This window comes from Pristiophorus japonicus, chromosome 21 (assembly GCF_044704955.1).
Source record: "Pristiophorus japonicus isolate sPriJap1 chromosome 21, sPriJap1.hap1, whole genome shotgun sequence".
NCBI lineage: Eukaryota > Metazoa > Chordata > Chondrichthyes > Pristiophoridae > Pristiophorus > Pristiophorus japonicus.
In genome coordinates, this window is record NC_091997.1 from 2760215 (window position 1) to 2783759 (window position 23545).

The window sequence follows — 23545 nt, forward strand, 5'->3', positions numbered from 1 at the left end:
TGTACACAAACCCAAAACCAGCAGAGAAAATCTGCACTTTCATCAATTCCTTACTGGCTTTGAGAATGCAGGGGTATGTAGGAGTATGCACATTACAAATAGATGCTTTCTGTCAGAAACAATTTGGCTTTTCAAACAGTTGCTAGTGTTAACGTTTCTCCTTTCTTGCACTTCCAACTATTCCAGACAGACGACATGCCCTGCACATTCCTCCTCTAGGAACAAGAGCAGATATGGGGTGGCATCATCATCATCATAGGCAGTCCCACATATCGAGGATGATTTGCTTCCACGCCAAAAAGGGATGGGTTCACAGGTCTTTCAATGAAGGACCTAATATTCCAGGTCCCGAACTGCATGTTGAAGGGTGGAAAATGCCTGTGCGTGAATCTTTTTAATGTGTGGTGGCCGTTGCACACCAGCTCTGCTGCACGGACCTAGTGCGCACACATGTTGCAGTGTGGGCTGGCCCGTGCTGCCCCTGGGCCCTCGTCTCTTCTGGGCCCCCGATCATGTTGCTCCATGATCTCTCGCTGCTCCTCCGCCCCGACCTCGCCGCTCTTGCTGTATCTGCCCACGCTCCAATCACCGACCTGGGTTATGGTAACGTCCAATCCAGTCGTCCTCTTCACAGCCATCACTCTCCTGCACCAATACGCGCTGTACCTTGAAGTGGTATGCATCTGCACGCCACTCCTTTGAAGGCCCCGATCTGGCTTGTCAACCATCAATGATACTGTGTGATTGATTGCTAAAATGTGCAGCGCGTGATGACGTGGTATTAGTTCTTCCTTCAGCTTCTGTTTGATGCCTCATTTAGTGGGCAAGTTAGAAGGTGCAGAAATTCATCCAAAAACGTAAAGATGGCAGAACTAGTAGTGAAGGTTTGAGACAACAGAGGAGTGTTTAGCGACCCCGATGTCCCAATGACTAAATACCAGTACAAAAGCAAAATACTGGCTCCCTCCTCCCCCCCTCCCAAAGCCTGTTTCTCCTTGTCTCTAATGGCCAGTTGGTCATTATCCCACCATTCACACCCTATCTTGACTAATGTTTTTCTCACTCCTGGCATTACCATTTGAATTTGCGCCATCATCCCTTTTGTTTCTCTAATCTCTCCTGTCTTCCAGCCTATCACAGACCTTCCTTTTTGTTCTTTCTTCCCCTCCCCCTTTCAGTGCTTGTTAAGAATCTCTTCTTTCTGAACACTCTCCAGTTCTGACGAAGGGTCATCGACCTGAAACGTTAACTCTGCTTTCTCTCCACAGATGCTGCCTGACCTGCTGAGATTTCCAGCATTTTCTGTTTTTAGATTAAATACCAGTGTGATATTGAGTTTACAGACTAGTAACTCCTATGATTAATCCTGGGCCTGTATTGATCTTAGGTGGGGTGACAGTAGGAGTGCTACAAATGGCCTCACCTGCCCTGGGTTTGGAAGGAGAAAAAAATGAGCAAAATTCCCGCTGCAGATTGCGATGCAGTGACCCTAGCACTGAAGTACACATGACAGGATTAGGCTCAGATGTGACGTGCCTATAGTCGGAATAGCCTAATGATACTCACTCTCAAGATTCATACATGCAAAATGACCACTTGGGTGAAGTGGAAGAGAGCTGCCAGCACTTGTGGAACCGGACCCCAGCATGAGTTGGATCTCTTGCGAAAGGAGGGAAGAAATGTGGAAAAAGATTAGAAACATCTAGTAGAGTTTGACAGAACTCTGGGTATTTTTGTTAACCAAAGGCATTAAGGGATATGGGGCAACGGCGGGTATATGGAGTTAGGGCACAGATCAGCCATGATCTCATTGAATGGCAGAACAGGCTCGTGGGGCTAACTGGCCTATTCCTATGTTCCTAGAAGTCCGCAACCAATCCATATTCCAGTGATGAATTGGCATCAAATAACAAGTTCTTCAGTAAACCTTTAACCCAATAATAAGAGGATATTTTAAGGAATAATAATTCATGGTGTTCCTTAATGTTTGTGGTTCTAAACATAATATGAAAGTAAATGGAAAATAAAGTGGGCAACAAATTCCACTAAAGTTTTTGTAGGTTCTGAAGGAAAGTATGAGAGGTCTGGAATGTGCATCCAAATATTACAGGCAAATGTGTTTGAGTAATGAGCAACCCTGGGACTATAGTTCACAACCTTATGGTCAGGAGACAAGTAAGCACTTAACAGCTTGAGTTACTGTTCACCCAGCTGCAGTTTCTATTTGAATATAAATGGGTTTAAAAAAGTTACTTTGTGGAGCGAAAAATTATTTTCCCATCTCTGAAGATGCCTTTATGTGATTCCCTGATTAATACACTAGGGAACTTGTGGGAGGAACTCTCTTGACAATCCCTCTTCAATTGACCTGGCTAAGAATTATGAAAATCACCCTCATGGAGTATCGCAAATGCAAATGTTAGCGCAGACCAAATTCAAGCTCAAGTCCTTTAGTAAAAAAGCCACTGCGTTTACAAGCTTGCCTTGTGCAGACTTTCCAAACAGGCATAACGAATGATGACCATTATTAATTTAGCCAGTCTGCTTTGTAAACGGTGTAAACCCACATCCAAAACAGTTTAACCGATCATTCAGCTTGCTACAGACAGAATACAATCAAAAATTGCTGTCATGCGTACAGACTTTAGGGCTACAGTTTTTTTTAGAACCTATGTACAGATACTGCATTGTACAAAAACAGGTCTTTTCCATTGGAGATGGATTGGTGAGCGAAAAAAATGTCATTAGGTAACAATCAGGATCAGAGACCCTGGATGACTTTCCTCCACTCTAGTGCAAGGGTGCTAAGGCCAACTGTAGGACCCTGACTGCTACCTAAATCAGTTAACTTAGCACAGGCCAACAATTAAGCCTGACTCTTTTCTTGTCTGTATGGTTTAGCAACACACCACACAGTGTATGCATGGTAGTGCTATCTTTTGTAAGGGACATTAAACTGAGGCTTCCTCTCAGAGATAAAAGTTCCCGTGGCACTTTTTCAAAGGAGAGAAAGGGAGTTCTCCCCAGCGTCCTGGTCAATATTTATCCCAACATTATTATAACAGTTTATCTGGTCATTATTACATTGCTCTTTATGGGACTTTGCTGTGCGCAAATTAGCTGCGGTGTTACCGACATTACAACAATGACTGCACTTCAAAAACACTTCATTAGCTGTAAGCGCTTTGGGACATCCCGAGGTCACATAAATGCAATTTCATTCTTCTTCTAATAAGCCATTGCATTAGCTAAAAATGATCCGACCAATATGCAATTTTCCAATTTTCTTGCTCGTCCACCGTCTGTCAGCAGGATGTGTTGGAACTGTGCTCAAATCAGGATTGCAAGCACACGAGTTTAACAGTAATTTGCAACTTGGCATTAACTGGCAAACTCCACATTCGAAGCTGAAACGTGGCTCCATCGATTACAGTACGCAACAAGTTTCCAGTACATTAAAGTTATGCAAGAGCCCATCGGATCAGTGTAATGAATATTAACAGCAGGCACTGGGGTCAGCAATCCCGTTGGAATTTTATAGCAGTAGTAAAAGAAACAGAGGGGGAACATAAATTAATTTTGGGAAAAAAGTATCTTCGCACCTAAAAGCCCTCAACTTGAATAAAGTATCCCAAACGATGCAATAAAATAGCTCGACTGAAGATGGGTTCCTATCCAACAATGCCTGAAATAACTCAAGGTTCTAATAAAATGTTTTATTGGCATGCTTTACAGGGTACTGTCACTGTGTACTGTAACAATAGACTGGACGGAGAGTATGAATGCAGCCAATGAAATATTGAACGCACATTTGCCATGGCAGATTAAAGAGCCAGCTGCCATGGGGTTTGAATTGTGTAAGCTGTTGTAATGAAACAACAGCTGCATGTACAATTTCTTCAGTGGAACAGTTTCTGTTATTAAAGAGATCCACTCTGTAAGCTGGCAGTAGTCACTCGCCCAGTACTCCCAGCACTGATAACACGCAGTACTAAAGGAAGTGAACACCTGGGATCAGAAGTTTCCTGGGCCCCGAGAATACCTGTCGGAGGCATGGTAAACACAGCACTGCTTCCTTTGGGCCTCCAATGACTTCAAAAAAAACTGTAGCACATTGATAAATGTAGAGAGGGAAGGGCAGCACTCGAAAGGCCATGAGTCACCACTTGAGTCCCAATCTCCCTATACCATTCCCACTATCAATATGAAAGCTCACTGTGTACTTCAATGATTTGGATATAGGGCTAGAGGAAGTTGTGTCTAAATTTTCAGACAGGGTTTAAATTAGGAGGCTCAATAAATAAATCTGGGGACCAAAGAAAGTCCCAAAGGGATATTGATAAGATGGTGGAATGGGGAAGAGTGGCAGATGGAATTCAATGGCAGTCAATGCAAGGTGGTACATTTTTGGTAAACTAAAATTATTATATTTTCAATGAATGATATGAAAAAGCAGAGGGATTTAGGGGTTCGGAAGACATTCAAAGCAGCACCTTGAGTGGATAAGGCCATAAAAAAACTAATGGAATGCCAAGTTTTATAGCAAGAGGTATAGAACAGAAAAGCTGAGCTGTAATGGTGAATACAAGACCACGCGAGTACTGTGTGCAGGTTTGGGTTCCACGCTATAGTCAGAATGTTGAAGCGATAGAGAGTACAGCGCGGAGCTATAGGATATAAGTGGAGCTGATCATGGATTCAGCTCCACTTCCCTGCCCGCTCCCCATAATCCTTTATTTCCTTATCGCTCAAAAATCTGTCTATCTCTGCCTTAAATATATTCAATGACCCAGTGTCCACAGCTCTCTGGGGCAGAGAATTCCACAGATTTACAATCCTCTGAGAAGAAATTCCTCCTCATCTCAATTTTAAATGGGCAGCCCCTTATTCTGAGACTATGTTTCCTAGTTTTAGTTTCCCCTATAAGTGGAAATATCCTCTCTGCATCCACCTTGTCGAGCCCCCTCATTATCTTGTATCTTTCGATATGATTAGCTCTCATTCTTCTGAACTCCAATGAGTATAGGCCCAAACTGCTCAACCTATCTTCATAAGTCAACCCCCTTATCTCCAGAATCTACCTAGTGAACCTTCTCTGAACAGCCTCCAATGTAAGTATATCCTTCCTTAAATACAAAGACCAAAACTGTACACAGTACTCTAGGTGTGGCCTCACCAACACCCTGTACAGTTGTAGCAGGACATCTCTGCTTTTATACTCTATCCCCCTTGCAATAAAGGCCAACATTCCATTTGCCTTCCTGATTACTTGCTGTACCTGCATACTAACTTTTTGTGTTTCATGCACAAAGACCCCCAGGTCCCTCTGTACTGCAGCACTTTGCAATTTTTCTCCATTTAAATTATAATTTGCTTTTCTATTATTTCTGCCAAAGTGGATAATCTCACATTTTCCCACATACTGCCTGGTATGAGGAAATGCAAATACGAAGAAAGATTTGAACAATTGGGGTTGGTTTTGCTGAAAGAGAGGGGATAATGGGGTGATTTGGTGGAGGTGTTTCAAATTATGAAGGGATGGGACAGTGTCGAAAAGAACAGACAGTTGAGGATGTCGAGAGCAAAGAGACATAGATACAGGATTAAAAGTACGTAATTTAAAACAAGAACAGGAGACTTTATTTTTTACACAAGAGAGTTGTGAGGCTGTGGAATGTACTACCAGAGTCAGTGATTGAAACAGAGATCATGTCAACATTTAACAATAGGTGAGGTAGGTGGTTGAAGGAAGGGATTTAGGAACTGAGCAGATATTTGGGAGTAGGACTACTGCTCATGTGGAGGATAAATACTAACACAGACTGACTGGACCAAACCGTCTGCTTCCACATTGTAATTTCTGTGGCGATTCTGTGCAGAAGTGAAAGAATTAAGACACAGGCCCTCTAAGGCTGCAGGAGCCCATACTTGAAAGCCGAGAAGAACCTCTTGAGATCAATTTCGAGAGACGTCATGGGGATCACAGCTATGGCAACAGCTGGGATAATAATTTTCAGAACTGCCATCGCCATTATCAGAATTAAACTCATTATAATTCTTAACAGTAAAAAAACATGCAGATAGGTTCAAGTGGAAACGATAAGGACGGCACATCCTGGTATTGTGCTGCTACCAAATAATTAGATTACATTGTTTATTTTTTTCGCTATTTTTAACAGACTGTGTGTGTGCGTGGGCGCATAACTACTGTGGCCTATTTATAATTTGGAACAAGCGTAGATGGACTGAAATCTTTAACAGATAAAAGTACCCAGCCCTGTTTACCCATATTGTTGTGCATGCAGCAGCTGGGTTAACTGGAATGCTCTCTTGCTCAAAGGCCCCATTTGTAGCAGAACCTTCTGGCAGTGCTAGGATTTGAACCAGGAAGCCCTACATGTAAACCTTAATAGCTTAACCACTGACCACACAAGGGAATTCCAGGAAACTGCGCATTATTTGGTATGCGTACTTATTAGTTTATTTTTACTACTTTTTATAAAAGACCAGTATTTTAGCCATGTTTTAAAATACAAGTTGCTGACAAAATAGAAATATTACATACATATTAAAATTATTGCACAGAGAATTCAAGAGGTAAAGATGCTACAAGCCACACAAGTCAATGTGCAAGATAGGTCACCGTATGAAACATAGGTTAGTTCCTGTGTGCTGAAACAGTGTTTTGTGATGTGCCTCAGGATGTTTTTCTATATTAAAGGCACTATATGGCCCCAAGTTTCCACATGATTTGCTCCTGATTTTTAGGAGCAACTGGTGGAGAACGGAGTATCTTAGAAATCGGAATTCTCCACATTTAAGTTTTCTGCAGTTCTAGTCAGGTGGAACAGTTTCACTTTTGAGCAGAATTTTTTTTCCAAAAGGGGGCGTGTCCGGCCACTGATGCCTGATTTGAAAGTTTCCACAGTGAAAACGTACTCCAAACTAACTTAGAATGGAGCAAGTGAAGATTTTTGTAGGCTTGAAAAAACCTTGTCTACACATTAAAAAATCAGGCGCAGGTTACAAATTAGGCGTCGGGAACAAGGTGGGGGGGGAGGGAGGGGGGAAGGGAAGTCATTAAATTCTACAATAAATCCTTAGTTATACTTATACAAATATTATACAAATAAATCCAACCTGAATAAAAATTTATAAGCAAAGAAAAGATTAAATAAACCATGTTCCTACCTGTGTGAAAGTGCTTCAGGCAGGCCTTTCAGGCAGCGGTTTGCCGTCGGGACCGACCGACAGCATGAGGAGGGAGGGAGGGAGGGAGAAAGCTGCAAGAAGCCTCAGTGCTGATCATGGAAGGGCAATGTGGTTTTATTAAAAAATGTTAAAAATTGAACAGCTACAAAGAATTTGAATAGTCTCAAACAAGTGCATGTGTCCCGTTTATCACAGTCTATCTTTAATTACAGAATGCACTCCCTCACCCTCACACACAGAAATATCAAGAAAATTAAAATGCAAGCCTTTGCAAGGGTTCAATAAACAAATTTTTACTTTTTCTGCAGCACTTTTTAAAATGGCCGAGTGCCAATGTTTACTTCAGACTGCGCGTGGGCGAACGCTCCAACGCGCATGCGCAGGATTGCTGGCACGAAAAAAACTCATTTAAATTGTACCCGCCCCCTCCTACTTACAAAATCGGCGCGAGTGGTAGGCTCCGCCCCCTGTGCGCCGCGCCAAGCAGACATCGAGCTGCAAAGCGCTTGAGAATAGCGCGTTTTTTTTCAGGCGCTGCCTGTTTTGCCGCGTGTGGAAACTTGGGGCCTATAAGTGCAAGTTGTTTTGTTAGAAGGCACTTTTTCACTGATGCTCAGTCACCAGACAGCAATACTGAAACAGAATCTCATGGACTTCAAGCGGCACTTGCCTGGTTTCCTTTGGCTTTTCATTTCCAGATATCTTGAAACTGAATTCAAATTCTCAAACATCCATGGTGAGATTTGAACTTGCATAACTAGTGGCTTGGAGGCCAAATTTTACACACCTCCACCTGTGGTTCTTTGGACTTTGGAGTGCTGGATACCATTGGCGTTATGAAGTTTGTCCCCTTTACAGTGACAGTGTGCCGTTAGCAGCAGCCCGACAGTCCTGCTGACAAATCTATTTGCCAACTATTAGCAATAGGCTATGAAACAGATCCATCACCTTGTCACAGTATCTTTATGAATAAACAACATGAGGAAAGCAGGATTTGGAAGAAATGAATTTCAGAATCCAGGCAATCTATCAACAAGCAGGCCAATAATTCTGCACTGCTTTTCTAACCAAGCAGATGGAACTGGAAGGTGCAGACTGACTGTGGGGAATGCTTAGAAGTATGAAGGGTCAGCTCCCTTGATGGCTTAGTGGATAAAGCCACACTGCCTGGTGTATTATTAATCAGATAGACTAGAAGCCCAAGTTCATTAGCTGATTTCAGCCAGGTCAGCAGTGGCTCAGTGGGTAACACTCTCCAGGGAATCTAGGCCGACACTCCAGTGTCGTGCTGAGGGAGTGCTGCACTGTCGGAGGTGCCGTCTTTCAGATGAGATGTTAAACTGAGGAGGGCGTAAAAAAACCGATGGCACTATTTTGAAGAGGAGCAGGGGCATTATCCCCAGTGTCCTGGCCAATATTTATCCCTCAATCAACATAATAGAAATCGATTATTTGGTCATTATCACATTGTTGCTTGTGGGAACTTGCTGTGCGCAAATTGATTGCCGCGTTTCCTACATTACAACAGTGACTACACTCCATTGGCTGTAAAGCGCTTTGAGACATCCAGTAGTTGTGAAAGGCGCGACATAAATGCAAGTCTTTCTTCTTTCAGGTCAGCAATAAATCGCTGCAATTGACCTCAGTGCCTCTCGGCTAAGGAGAGGAAGAATCAGCCAAGATTCCTGCTCCAGTGCATGTAGGAGGATAGAATTCAGCTCAGCTCATATCCTTCCAGTGTACTGTAACGCGCACCAAGTCCCGTTCACCCAACACCTCCTATGCGTGCTGACCTACATTGGCTCCCAGTCCAGCAGTGTCTTGATTTTAAAATTCGCATCCTTGTTTTCAAATCCCTCCTTTGACTCGCCCCTCCCTACCTCTAACTTCCTACAACCCTCTGCGGCCCTCCAATTTTGGCTCCTTGTGCCCAATTTTCATCGCACCACCACTGGTGACTTTGCATTCAGCTGCCTAGCCCCCATGTAATTTCATCCCTAAACCTCTCCACCTCTCTCTCCTCCTTTAAGATGCTCCTTAAAACCTACCTTTTGATCATCTGTCCTACTATCTCATGTGACTTGGTATCAAATTTTGATTGATAACACTCCTGTGAAGTGCCTTGCGATGTTTTGCTATGTTAAAATCACTATATAAATGCAAGTTATTCTTTTTTGAGAAGCCCAGGGAAAGCATCTCAGCCCACCTCCAGTACATGACGAGAATAGAAAATGATGATTAGGTGAAGTTAAGCTTGAGATTTGCAAGACTGAGGAATGTAAGGAATCCCAGAGTTGGGAAAGAATACACTTTATAAAGGGCACCTACACTACAGCTGCATAGTTTAAGGGTCTTTTATACTATTGCTTGGGTGTTGGGAGAGCAGCCCAAAAGCATTACTCTCCCCATTTTACTTTTAAAATAGCATTGCCAGTCTCCCTGTGAACTGGGTCTTGCACAAGTGTACCACAAATGCATTGTGACAGCGTTAAGTAAATGACATCACGATGCACAATGTGCATGGTACAGACTGTGGGTGCAAAATTGCAGCCTAAAGATGCACAAGTTCCTACTATGTGTTCCTTTACGGGCTGGCCGCACAGAAGCGGAAAACCTCCTCCCTTTAGTTTCCCCTTTTGCAAAAGAGCAGCGTGTAGCACAATGAGAACTCGAATCAAGGATTCCAATAACACACAAGAGAATTATGACAAGGTGATGGTAGTGGAATGGTAACAGATTCACCTTCTGGTCTTTGAAAATCATGCATGCTCCAGCCACCAAGAGATTTGCTGTTTTATCGACAAAGATATTCTCCACAGCGCTGTCCCCTTGGTTTCCGATTCCAGGTGCAGATGTATCAGTTGCTGTAACATCCAAATGACTGGCTGCGATCTCCTACCAGCAGCCCCTATTCTTGCAGGCTTGTGCTGCAAATCATTTTTACAATGAGTAACCCGAAATAAAAATCAACAAATTGACAACACCTGTTTCTGGATAAAACAGGAACAGTGAACAGAGCTCAATTTACCTTGATAAGCAGCAAGCTCAAAATGCAAGCGGCTCTGTTTATACTGTAACATGAGTTAGAGCTGGATTGCTCAAGGCACTTTTACATTGACAGAGTGCCATTGACAGAGGGTGTGTAGTATTCCTACCATCAAAGGAATTCTCGAATGTAAAAGATCAGACTCCAATGATCCCGGTGGCATCAGGGGCCCATGTTTTTGTGGATCCCTTGTGCTGCCACTTCAATCAGGACACGATTATTCCCAGGCTCATCTAGAACCTGACCACGAACAGGACAACGTGAGTAATAACTTTACTCTGATGATATCACGCTCCCCCAATCCAGAGAATGCAAGTTCAAATCTCACCACGGATGTTTGAGAATTTGAAATCAGTTTCAAGATATCTGGAAATGAAAAGTTGGTATCAGTGAAAGGTGGACTGTCATACATAATACAACTGCTTCACTAATGTTCGTTAAGGATGGAAACCTGCCGTACTTATCCAGTTTGTTCGATATATGACTAGTTTCATACCATAGTTGACCCTTAACTGTTCTTTGAAATGGCCTGGCAAGCCACTCAGTTTTATCAAACCACCGCAAAGAGTAAAGACGACAGTGGTTCAAGGCGGCGGCCCTTCACCTTCCCAGGGCAACTAGGGCTGGGCAATAAATACTAGCTTTGCTAAAGATGCCCACATCCAGAGAATGAATTTAAAAAATGCAAAACAAACATGCAGATCTCCCTTAGGAACTATTTCTCCAATGGGTCTAAGTTTGACTGCAGGCAAATTTTGGATCGAGAACATAAGAACATAAGAATTAGGAACAGGAGTAGGCCATCTAGCCCCTCGAGCCTGCTCCGCCATTCAACAAGATCATGGCTGATCTGGCCGTGGACTCAGCTCCACTTACCCGCCCTCTCCCCGTAACCCTTAATTCCCTTATTGGTTAAAAATCTATCTATCTGTGACTTGAATACATTCAATGAGCTAGCCTCAACTGCTTCCTTGGGCAGAGAATTCCACAGATTCACAACCCCCTGGGAGAAGAAATTCCTTCTCAACTCGGTTTTAAATTGGCTCCCCCGTATTTTGAGGCTGTGCCCCCTAGTTCTAGCCTCCCCTACCAGTGGAAACAACCTCTCTGCCTCTATCTTGTCTATCCCTTTCATGATTTTAAATGTTTCTATAAGATCACCCCTCATCCTTCTGAACTCTAACGAGTAAAGACCCAATCTACTCAATCTATCATCATAAGGTAACCCCCTCATCTCCAGAATCAGCCTAGTGAATCGTCTCTGTACCCTCTCCAAAGCCAGTATATCCTTCCTTAAGTAAGGTGACCAAAACTGCACGCAGTACTCCATGTGCGGCCTTATCAATACCCTATACAGTTGCAGCAGGACCTCCCTGCTTTTGTACTCCATCCCTCTCGCAATGAAGGCCAACATTCCATTCGCCTTCCTGATTACCTGCTGCACCTGCAAACTAACTTTTTGGGATTGCCTTTCAGTTCCGCGCGGAGGGGTTTCATGTACGGGCTGCTCCTGCACACTCTCAACTTTGCCATCCTCGCCTGCCGTCCGGACACGCCATGGCGTACCATCTTGCCGTCCGGAGGAGGCGGGGGTCCCCGATGGAGGGCACTCTACGCAGGGGTCCTCCCACTATTCGTCGGGGACTTGGCCTGGAGGGTGGTGCACGGAGCAGTGCCGTGCAACAAATTTTTAAGCAGGTTCACGGACTCCCAGGCCGCCTGCAATTTCTGCGGTCTGGAGGAGTCCGTGTTCCATGTTTTTATTGAGTGCACGAGGTTGCAGCCCCTGTTCCATTATTTGAAGGGGCTGCTCCTGAAATTCTGGCTGCACTTCAGTCCCACTCTCCTGATCTTTGGGCACCCTGTGCGGAGGGGAGCGGGTAGGTCCGAGGGCCTCCTCGTAGGACTGCTCCTGGGCACGGCCAAGGGTGCCATCAGCCGGTCCAGGCAGCGGGCGGTCGAGGGGGTCGTTCAACCTGACTGCCTGCCTCTCTTCCGCTCTTACATCCGGTCCAGGGTGTCCTTGGAGATGGAGCACGCGGTGTCCACCGGTACGCTCGCGGCCTTCCGCGAGAGGTGGGCACCGGAGGGACTGGAGTGCATCATCACGCCCGGCAACCAAATTTTAATTTGATTTTACGTTTTTTAAGTTTAATTTGTTTTAATTGCCGGTGTTTTTAGTGTCCCCTTCCCTTTTATAGGGGGCACTGGGGAAAAATTGTGATTTTAGTGCCCAAAAAAAAAAACCAAAAAAAAAAAAAGAAAAAAAAAACCAAAAAAAAGAAAAAAAGGGCCTTGTAAATGTCTGGTGTGTCACCCAGGTCGGGTGGCACGGTTTAATGTGTTTTGTTTTGCAGATAAACTCCAAAAAGAGTTTCATGCACAAGGACCCCCAGGTCCCTCTGCACCGCAGCATGTTGTAATTTCTCCCCATTCAAATAATATTCCCTTTTACTGTTTTTTTCCCCCCAAGGTGGATGACCTCACACTTTCCGACATTGTATTCCATCTGCCAAACCTTCGCCCATTCGCTTAACCAATCTAAATCTCTTTGCAGCCTCTCTGTGTCCTCTAAACAACCCGCTTTCCCACTAATCTTTGTGTCATCTGCAAATTTTGTTACACTACACTCTGTCCCCTCTTCCAGGTCATCTATGTATATTGTAAACAGTTGTGGTCCCAGCACCGATCCCTGTGGCACACCACTAACCACCGATTTCCAACCCGAAAAAGACCCATTTATCCCGACTCTCTGCTTTCTGTTCGCCAGCCAATTCTCTATCCATGCTAATACATTTCCTCCGACTCCGCGTACCTCTATCTTCTGCAGTAATCTTTTGTGTGGCACCTTATCGAATGCCTTTTAGAAATCTAAATACACCACATCCATCGGTACACCTCTATCCACCATGCTCGTTATATCCTCAAAGAATTCCAGTAAATTAGTTAAACATGATTTTCCCTTCATGAATCCATGCTGCACACAATAGTTTGAAGGTTTCTGTTTGGGGCACTGCAACACAAAAGTCCCTTCGGATGAGGGAGATATCACCAACTGGGCTGCACACAAGCACAGTGTAAAGTACTTTGCTGTCAAGCAACAGTGGAAAATGACAATATACTCTAGTCGCTTTCATGTTGCACTACTGCCACTGGGTTCCCCAAGTGTGGATGTTGCACAGCTGGCTGCAAATCAAATGTAAAACTGCTGGGACTTCCCACAGTTTTATTTTTGGCTTGTAGCCAGTTGCGCTAGTGGAACCCGACAGCACTTATACAGGTCTCGTGGAATAGAAGAGCACCTTCTGATAGGACAATATCCTAGAGTTGCCTTGGAGCAGAGTTTCCATACGCATACATACAAGTAACACTGAATCAGCCACTTTTGCATTAGGCTTGGCTGGAATAAAGGATGGTTTGGTACGTTTAAGGTTACATATTGGAGATTTGTGAGCTGTAGCCAGAGCTTTAAATGCAGCTTTCATTTCATACTGACTGCATCTACGCAGTATCTTTTCGTTTCCAGATTGAAAACTAGTCAACACAACATTACCCAAGGGAATAAGACTCCTCTCAATCTGCATTTGAGAGTAATTAAAGAATCTGAGATTCCTTTTAGTCTTCCAAGTGGACTTCAGAGTTAATGTTAGTTTTGGTGGGGTCCATGTCCATTTGGAATAGAAAACAGCCCAAATTTAGCAACTCTGTGTTTTGCGGCCAGGATAGGCAGTTTATCTCATCTGCATAGTACCAGTGGTTCCAGACCGGTTTTCAGAACCTGAACGCTTTATTCCTCAATTTTTGGTTGCATTTTACACCAACACTCTTTGGCCATATCATGCGCAGGGCTCAGGTGGATCAGAGGACCTCCTAGTGGATCTGCTCCTGGCCATGGCAAAAAACAAAACTGCCATTCACAGGTCCAGGATGGGTAAAAATCCCATGGAGGATTGCTTTTACTGCATCTTAAAAGTTCTACTGCACGCCCAGGTGATCCTGGCACGAGATCACACCATGTCCACCGGTACTATTGGGCTCGTGCCACTGCCCCAGACAAAATACCAACTTTTAGATCTTGATAATAGCCCTAAACCAACTTATAGTTGTGCTCACTAAAGCTGCATTTATATTAACACCATTACACTTTGCTTTCTGGAAGACTGGTGTCCATGAGCTACTCCTAGTTTATACACTGCTAAATCCAAATCCTTTATCCTATCAACAGACTCAATAATTGGCTCTACAACAACAGCTAAATACTGCGGATGCTGGAAATCTGAAATAAAAGCAGAAAATGCTGGAAATACTCAGGCGGTTAGGCAGCATCAGTGGTCAGAGAAACAGGTAAAGTTTCAGGTCGATGACAGTTCTGCCGAAAGGTCATCGACCTGAAGTGTTAACTCTGTTTCTCGGTCCACTGACACTGCCTGACCTGCACTTTCTATATTTATAACTGGCTCTATGAGCCTGTTGCTGGGGTAAAGGAACCATATTTAGCAGCATAAATATTGGGAGCTGGCTCATGGATATGCTTGAGATTGAAATCTTTTTTCATTTCAGGAATGCAACAGGAAGAACGGGTACTATGATTGTGGCACTAGATTAACAACCTAGATGTCGCCAATTCAAACCATGTCATGTTCTGCAACTGAGTTGAATGAATCTGGTCATTTGTGGGCTGGCGCTAGAAATAATGACCAAGAAAGTTGCAAGATTGTTGTGAAGATTCACCAATGTCCTTCAGGAAAGGGAATTTGTCAGCCCTACTAAGACTGGTCTAATCGGAGTAACTAGTGATGGGCAATAAATGTGGTCTTGCAAGCATCACCCACAACTTGAGAACAAATTTCTTTAAGTATATTTATTCTTATGTCATTCAGAATAAATGAGAATTAACCACTTCAGACTATAGCATTAATACATGCAGACTGTTAACTTTCTTCCAAAGTGCTACAAGGTGCTCTGCACTGTACTGTCATTAGAATGGGATTTTTTCATAAAACTGTCAACATTCCATTGAATTTTGTGTAAAGCCCTGTGCTAAATCCCAAATTTCCTGTGCAATTTCCTGTCAGAATGTAAACATACTGAAAAATTCTAAAGGCAATCATGACAATGAAAGGACCATTTAGAGAACACATCTCTTTTTGCTTAAATCATTATTTCACAGAACAGAAAGCTCCAATATCCAGAAGGGGTAGATGGAAGCTGATAGTAATGTTGGCCGGATCTCTCTTCGTCTGGACACAGCTGATGCTGTTTATATGACAGCAATAACATTTAATTCAGCCACTGTGTTCAGTCTGGCTCCGGAGGTGCTCAAGATGTTAATGAACACCTCGGGGATGGCAATAAGCATGATTTCAGAGCAAAATGACATGCCTGCTCTTCTCATCAAGCATACGCCGTCAGCACCCTTGTGGCAGTCATTTTGTGATATACAGAGTTCCAACAGGGAGGCCTCTAGAGTTGTCAGAACTTTGATGTCTCATTGGTCCAATGTCAAATCAGCAGATCTCTTTGTACACCTGGTTTGGCTGATTGAATTTTGAGTTGTCCGAATGCCTGCGGTGAAATTAATTCTTGAGACTTTTAAAATAAATTCTGCGAGCTATTCATTTTTTTTTAAACTAAAATTTAGTTGGCCCACTCGCAATATAACAAACATTTTCTCTGGTTTCTGCTGATAAGAACTATTTTGTTAAACCCCAGAAGCAGTGAATAAAAAGACAAAATGAAAGTTATTTGTAATCAAAGCAGTATAAATGGCTGAAGTACCACTAACTCAGCAAACAGGGACTTGGGAAAGATTACATTTGAGGTTTGCTTGTAAGTGGATTCAGCATTTAAAAATTCAACGGTGATCATTTTTCACAATTTTTAAGGTAAGTAAAAGATAAATTAAGGAACTGGAAGATGCACCTGCCTCCCTCAGAGAACCAGAATCTCTATTTTTTTTTAATATTAAGCACAAAATCCTGTAAGAGCTTAATTAGCAACAGAAGAGATTAACTAATCTATTTGTACATGGGAAGGCTCTGAAAGCCATACGGATACCACATTTACTTTGCAGCGGTTGCTGCCTTTGACTTCAAGAATTCTGCTGGAAGCAACTCTGCAAAGTAAACAAAGCAACAAAGTGCCATTTGTGTCACCAAGACTCCCCTTGGGACCACGGCTTTGCTCCTGCTGCCAGTGCTGAGCAGCCAACACACACAGAGGCTGCCAGAGGCTGTGTAACATCGCTTGCCAAGTTTGGTCTGGCTGCAGACAGGCCCCACCAGCACAGGCAAGTAATGCGGTTTGACCATCGCTGGACTGAGCCGACGTCCAGCAGCATCGGAAAAGATCCTAGTCATGCTGACGAATTCCTAAACACAACTTTGGACAGACTGCGCAGGCACAAGGTTCCACTGACAGAGTTACATTTCGTGGCTTCGGAGGAACTGAATACGCACAAGATTTGCGCACACAGTTATCCACTGTCGCCGAATCTGCCTCGCAGTATAAATGAGGCACATTTGACATCAAGTTATCGCGGTGCTTTGTGTGATATTGTGATTCAAGATAGCTTGTGTCTGCTATGAAACTAGTTGAATCCTCGCCTCGAAAAATAAGTGCAATTTGCAGTAATGTCTTTGTTGAATTACATCTATTCCTCCAATCAGGTCCTTAATAACAGAATTTTACAGTGACAACAAAAAGTAAAACATTCGGATTAGCCTGGGAATTGGTAGAACATGGGTTACAACCCATTCCGTCAATCCTCCTCCACCAACTCCACCAATGTTCCCAATGTTCCCAATGTGGCCCTTACGGCCAAAGGGATCAAGGGGTATGGAGAGAATGGGGTACTGAAGTTGCATGATCAGACATGATCAAACTGAATGGTGGTGCAGGCTCGAAGGGCTGAATGGCCTACTCCTGCACCTACTTTCTATGTTTCTATGTCAGATTGGGAATGGCATAGAGCAGTGTGGACTGCACATCCACTCAGGTTGGTGGGAGTGGAGAGGGGAGAGTCAGAATTGCACAGGCTGAATTTCTACTGCCTTTTCCAATGGTAGCCAACACGAGAGATGACTCAACTAGGTTTAAAAAACACGATTGGGACTCCTGAAAGTGGCTGGTGCCTGTGAAGCGGTATCTCAGCACGTACATGTGCATTCAAGAGGGGTTGAGGAGGAAATTAGAAAATTGAAGGTGGTGGTGAATAAAATAAATGAAGCTAGTGCCATCATGGAGTCATTTTGCTCAGATCAATACAGCTGACATCAGTTAATGGCTTTGTGGTTAACTGGAGGAGTCTTTTGTCAGGAAAATGCATTTAGACAAAAAACGATTCCTGGTGAATTTAAATCAGTACTGACAGTGGGGAGGGGAGAGCTGCAGTTCTGATAAACAGAATGATTTCATCAGAGATTTCTCAATGATGTTTTGTACAGCTTTACGGCACAAAGTGTTAAAATGGTCTGAAAAAGATCCTGAGAAGGCTGAGGCACTGAAAGGCACTTGTTGTTTTGATAGTCCTTTCATACAGGAAGCGCAAACGGATGTTGCAGTTTTAACGTCTAGGTGTTGAAGTCTGGTTTTATTCTTTAATATCCTGTTGTACAGTTTCACTTTGATTTTAATTTCTAAAAACATTTAAATGCTCCTCCCAACAAAAGGATTACCAGGCCATACTTGGAAATGAAAGAGGTCTGTTTTATATGAAGACATTTCCTGAGCAGCCCAGAGCAGTACAAACAGTGCTGTATGCCCCCAATGACACAGACCCATTTAATCCAATTAAACTGTACTGGACAGATGTTAGCTACAACAATATCTCATTTATGTTGGCAGAAGCTATGAGACAAAAAAAAAGCAATTTTCAAAATTTCATTGAGGCACAAGGGAGAGCATGTTTCCGGAGCGGGAGAGAAAGGAAGCTAGGACAGTGAAACATGAGGAGAGAAAAACAGACAGGCCTGATTATCTGAATATACAAAGTCGCATCACTGGAATGCAATTTTTAAAGCAGCCCCCAAATAGCATTATTTTCCTGTTCGTGTGATACTGGGCCACAGAGACTAAGGGCTGGATTTTCAGTTTTGCTCTTTTCGGGGCGGTAATGGGGACAGGGCGGTCCTGATAGCGCCCGGGAACAGTTTGCGGCTCAGTCAGCAAAATTGGGCAGCTGGGCTCCGAGCATGGGGCAGAGCGCTAAGGGAGGTGTTACACACCTCTCTAAGGGCACTAAGCCGGCTGAAAATCCCAAGCTAAACAGCCGGCTTGGGATCGAAAACAGAGGCGACAACAAGCAGAAAATCCAGCCATAAGTTTGTTTCTCAATCTGTGCTGAGCTAGCTAATCTCAGTCATGATACCAGTACTTGACTCAGTCCCCCTGAACTAGCGATGAGGAAATAAAAATTACCCGGAGTTCTTCAAAGAACTATCTGCTGATTCGTGTTGGACAATAGACATCAGGAGAAGGCAGGAGTTGGCTCGTCTTTTGTGCACTGTGATTGAAGTAATGCTGACACTCTGACTGTCGCAGCTCACACACTAGTAACAACCACTTGGGCACGGAAGCTGGAGGGTGGGCAGTGCCTACCCGCACCGGTAAGGGTCACACCGCCCTTCGGAAGAGGAAAGGAGAGGAGCGAAGTAGAGGAAAACTGAGACCTTAACCTTTCAGCTTTGGTTATTTTCCCCCAGAAATTTTTAGGGCATCTGCTCTTAAGTGGAAAACGCTGTGGTGATTTACAGGATGGATACGTGGTGTGAACCACTGGGGACCTTTCCTCTTTTTCCTATACAGTATTAGACGGTCAATGCTCTTACATGTCACGAAAGATATAAATAATTTTTAGAAGTCAGGCAACCCTGTCCTCTCCCAATATCCTCACACATGTGCACTTCCAACAAACTGGATTAATCAATTCCTTGATTTTAACATTCTCATCCTTATTTTCACATCTCTCGATGAATTTTAATCGTTCCACCATTGGCGGCTGTACCTTCAACTGCAGAGGCCCCAAGCTCTGGAATTCCCTCCCTAAACCTCTCTGCCTCTCTTTGCTCCTTAAAGATGCTCCTTAAAACCTGCCTCTTTGTCCAAGCTTTTGGTCATCTACCCTAATATCTCCTTCTGTGGCTTGGTGTCAAATTTTGTTTAACAACACTCTGTGGGGACGCTATATAAATGCAAGCTGCTGTTGTTGTTGGGTAGCTAACTCTGGCCAGTTTTCCCCTCCATAACACAGGGTAGTCAAGTCCAGTTGCAGCACCCATACTGCTCCCTCAGTTCTGATGGAGTGTTATGCAAGCAAAGTGTCATAACCTGTTTTTTCTCTTTACAGATCCTGACTAATCTGCTGCATTTTTCTGTTCTTATTTCAGATTTACAGGTTTATTTTTTATTGCCAGTTACCCTTGCCGTTGCTCCAGCTGAGACCAGATAATTTAGCCCAACCTGGGAATTGAATCTGGGATCCTACTTTTATATACAGTTCAGCTACTCACTGGATAAATGCATTGAGTCAAAAGGATGACCCAATATTACTTCATTTGAAAGTTCATTTTCAGCTGCAATTTCAGATTGATTTTGCGAGTTTTCTCTTGGGAAGAGGAGTGTAATTTTGGCCTCAGAGGAAAATAATAAAAGGCAGAGATAAGCATATTTCTTAAAGTTATTTTGCTTTTCCACTGTCTACCTACCGTACATCAGCTTCATTCCTACCTGAGTGATTACATGCTATCAATAAATCATCGGAATCCTTAGTCTCATATTAAACACACTGCGATGGGACATCAATAATTGATTTAATGTCAGAATTAATGCATGACTGGACAAATGTATAAAAATGTGGTATTGTGTAATCACTCACTTTGAATCATATGCCTGAATTACTCAATCATGTCAAGTAGAAGAACATTTTATAAATGTTCTTCCTTCATATTCTGACCTCTGCACCGCCAAGGATTATCTCCAAGGATAGGCCTCAAGACCCAGTTGAACATGAAGTGGGACCAAGCTACTGGACAAAATCCAAATAATTGGAGCCAGCTCTGATCAAGTTGCTTGACATCAGCAGGCACCACCTGATCTTCATGGAGATATCACTAAAGAAAAGAACTTGAGGTGGCATCATATATCAATCCAAACTGCCGCGGCCCTTAGTCCACTTCTACACTTTTAGCAGTATTCACTGGATAGAATCAGGTGCCCGATTTGTGTTCGCCCTTCCCTATCCCATTAAGGCCAACTGTTGTGCTCCAATGGAGATTAGCTAAGGAGACACAGGTCAGGAATGAAACTTGTGACCTTCTGGTCTGCATGGCTTAGTAACGTCCACACAGTGCATTGACCCACTAAGTCATTGAGGATCACAAATATTTAATTACACTCCAAAAATTGATATTTAATGCTATATTTATGCCTGTCTCTGCCCTTGCCTCAGCTCATCCGCTGCTGAAGCCCTCACCCACGCCTCTGTTACTTCTAGAATTGACTATCCCAATGCACTCCTGGCTGGCCTCCCACATTCTACCCTACATAAACTAGAGGTGATCCAAAACTCGGCTGCCTGTGTCCTAACTCGCACCAAGTCCCTTTCACCCATCATCATAGACAGTCCCTCGAAATCGAGGAAGACTTGCTTCCACTCTAAAAGTGAGTTCTCAGGTGACTGTGCAGTCCAATACAGGAATTCATCATCATCATCATAAGCAGTCCCTCAAAGTGAGGATGACTCGTTTCCACGCCAAAAATGAGTTCACAGGTGTTTCAATGAAGGACCTAATAGTCCAGATCCCGAAATACATCTTGGAGGGTGGAAGATGCCTGTGCGTGGATTTTTTTAACGTGTGGTGATCGTTGCACACCAGCCACCACACGGGCTTGACAGAGCTAGGCCTTGGTCCAGTGGCAAGGATTAACCAAGACGACTGGAGACCAGCTCTGCTGCACGGACCGAGCGCACACACATATCGCAGTGTGGGCAGGCCCGTGCTGCCCCTGGCCCTTGCCTCTTTTGGGCCCCAGACTCACGACTTTCCTTCTACAAACTCTTGCTGCTCCTTCGCCCCTCTTGCAGCCGTCCCCTCCTGCTGATGGTCTTGCAGGCCGGGATGGCGGGAATTACGGTCTCTGTCACAGGTGGGACAGACAGTGGTTGAAGGAAAGGGTGGGTGGGGAGTCTGGTTTGCTGCACGCTCCTTCTGTTGTCTGCGTTTGGTTTCTGCATGGTCTCGGCGACGAGACTCGAGGGGCTCAGTGCCCTGCCGGATGCTCTTCCTCCACTTAGGGCGGCTTTGGGCCAGGGACTCCCAGGTGCTGGTGGGGATGTTGCACTTTATCAAGGAGGCTTTGAGGGTGTCCTTAAAACATTTCCTCTGCCCACCTGGGGCTCGCTTTCTGTGTAGGAGTTCTGAGTAGAGCATCCCTGTGCTCGTTGACCTATATTGGCTCCCGTTAAACTATATCTCAATTTCAAAATTCTCATCCTTGTTTTCAAATCCCTCCATGACCTCGCCCCTCCCTATTTCTGTAATCTCCTCCAACCCCACAACACCCCCCCCCCCACCCCGGCCACCCGCGATGTCTGCACTCCTCTAATTCTGCCCTCTTGAGCAACCCTGATTATAATCGCTCAACTATTGGTGGCCATGCTTCTGTTGCCCGGGCCCTAAGCTCTGGAATTCCCTCCCTAAATCTCTCCGCCTCTCTATCTCTCTTTCCTCCTTCAAGACGCTTCTTAAAACCTACCTCTTCGACCAAGCTTTTGGTCACCTGCCCTTATTTCTCCTTAAGTGGCTCAGTGTCAAATTTTTCTGTCTCATAATACTCCTGTGATGTGTCTTGGGATGTTTCACTACATTAAAGGCACTATATAAATACAAGTTGTTGTTGTTATACTCCACTAATATTGATAATGAAATCAATGCTGATTTCTGGAATGCGCCTTTGCTAGAACATTCTTTGATTCTTAAATGGTGTTCAGATTTGAAGGGCACAGTGTTTCAACACTTGGATATAATGAAATCAAGGTGCAGCAAAGCACCATTTTGTTGCAAAAACATGAGGACAAAAATGATGGATGGCTGGTAATTAAATAGCGTTACCAGCAATGATAATGGCCTAGAAATCCCGGTCGAGGCGAACGATAGAAAAAGGTAAAAAAGATGCGCACTTACCTGTTCCTGCTGCGCCCACCAGCAATCCCGGTCCCGAGGCCTCCACTCACCGCGCTTCGGAGCGTGTGCATGTTGGGACGTCCGTAAGCTGGAGCTGGTGTCATATGACACTGAGCAGCCAATCCAGAAACAGTATTTTCTCATTCATAATAATGAGAACTCCATAAGTAGGAGTTCTCATTATGATTGAGAAACACCGCCCCAAACACCAAACAAAAATAAAGAATAGAAAAATACACCACATATTTAAGATTAATTAATATTAAAAAATATATATTTTTCCAATTTTTAAAAAAGTTTTTTTTAAATTATAGTTTACAATAAACTTGCCTTAGTGGGCAGGGTTTTTAACAATGAAATGTGTTTTAAAAATTTTATTTTACTATGTTTTAGTATATTTTAAAACTCTTACGCCTGTAAAAGTAGGCTATGCGCCTGCTTTTATCAGGCGCAAGAGTTTTCACGACATCCGCTGGGCAAGATATGGATAAATACCGCAATCTTGCCCATGCGAATGTCCTGGCTGTGGAGATATGGATGATCTGTCAAGCCACAGCTTGACAGATCGGAAAAGCCGTTTTTCAGCGCATGCGCATTGTGCGCTGAAAACCGGCTTTACGGGGCTTCCCCGGGTCCATACACACTCAGTACAGACCCGAGGAGGCCTGGATTCCTAGGCCAATGAGTCAGACAAGTCTTATTGCACTCTCCTGCTAGATTTGGTACTCATCATCATCATAGGCAGTCCCTTGGGGTCGAGGATGACTTGCTTCCATTCTAAGAATGAGTACTCAGGTGACTGATGAACTCATTTTAAACAGTGGAAGATGCCTGTGCATGAATTCTTTTAACGTGGGGTGGCCGTTGCACACCAGCCATCACATGTGCTTGACGGAGCAAGGTCTTGATCCAGTGACAAGGGGATCCACGATGACAGGAGACCAGGCTCCACTGCATGTGCCAATACATACACACAAACTCAAACATACTCCTACTGTCCTCCTTCCCACAGGACCTCTCTCTCCGTGGAATTGATAGCCCGCAATGTGAGTCTCACGACCTCACAGCCTCGCTATTGGTCCGTGCTGCACCTTTCCTTGATCTT

At 43.9% G+C, this 23545-nt stretch overlaps 1 protein-coding gene across 20 annotated transcripts in view; it reads right to left on the reverse strand.

Moving 5' to 3' along the window:
* Positions 1-23545, reverse strand: part of raraa (retinoic acid receptor, alpha a) — a 634542-nt gene that overhangs the window by 108943 nt on the left and 502054 nt on the right. Inside the window, exon 1 of one of the 20 annotated variants that reach the window (XM_070864275.1) lies at positions 9955-10036. The exons of the other annotated variants lie outside the window; for them this stretch is intronic. Coding sequence (XP_070720376.1) covers positions 9955-9979 — 25 coding nt within the window. The 5' untranslated portion in view covers positions 9980-10036. Of the gene's footprint in view, positions 1-9954; positions 10037-23545 lie in introns of those variants that run through there. 20 annotated transcript variants of the gene reach the window in all.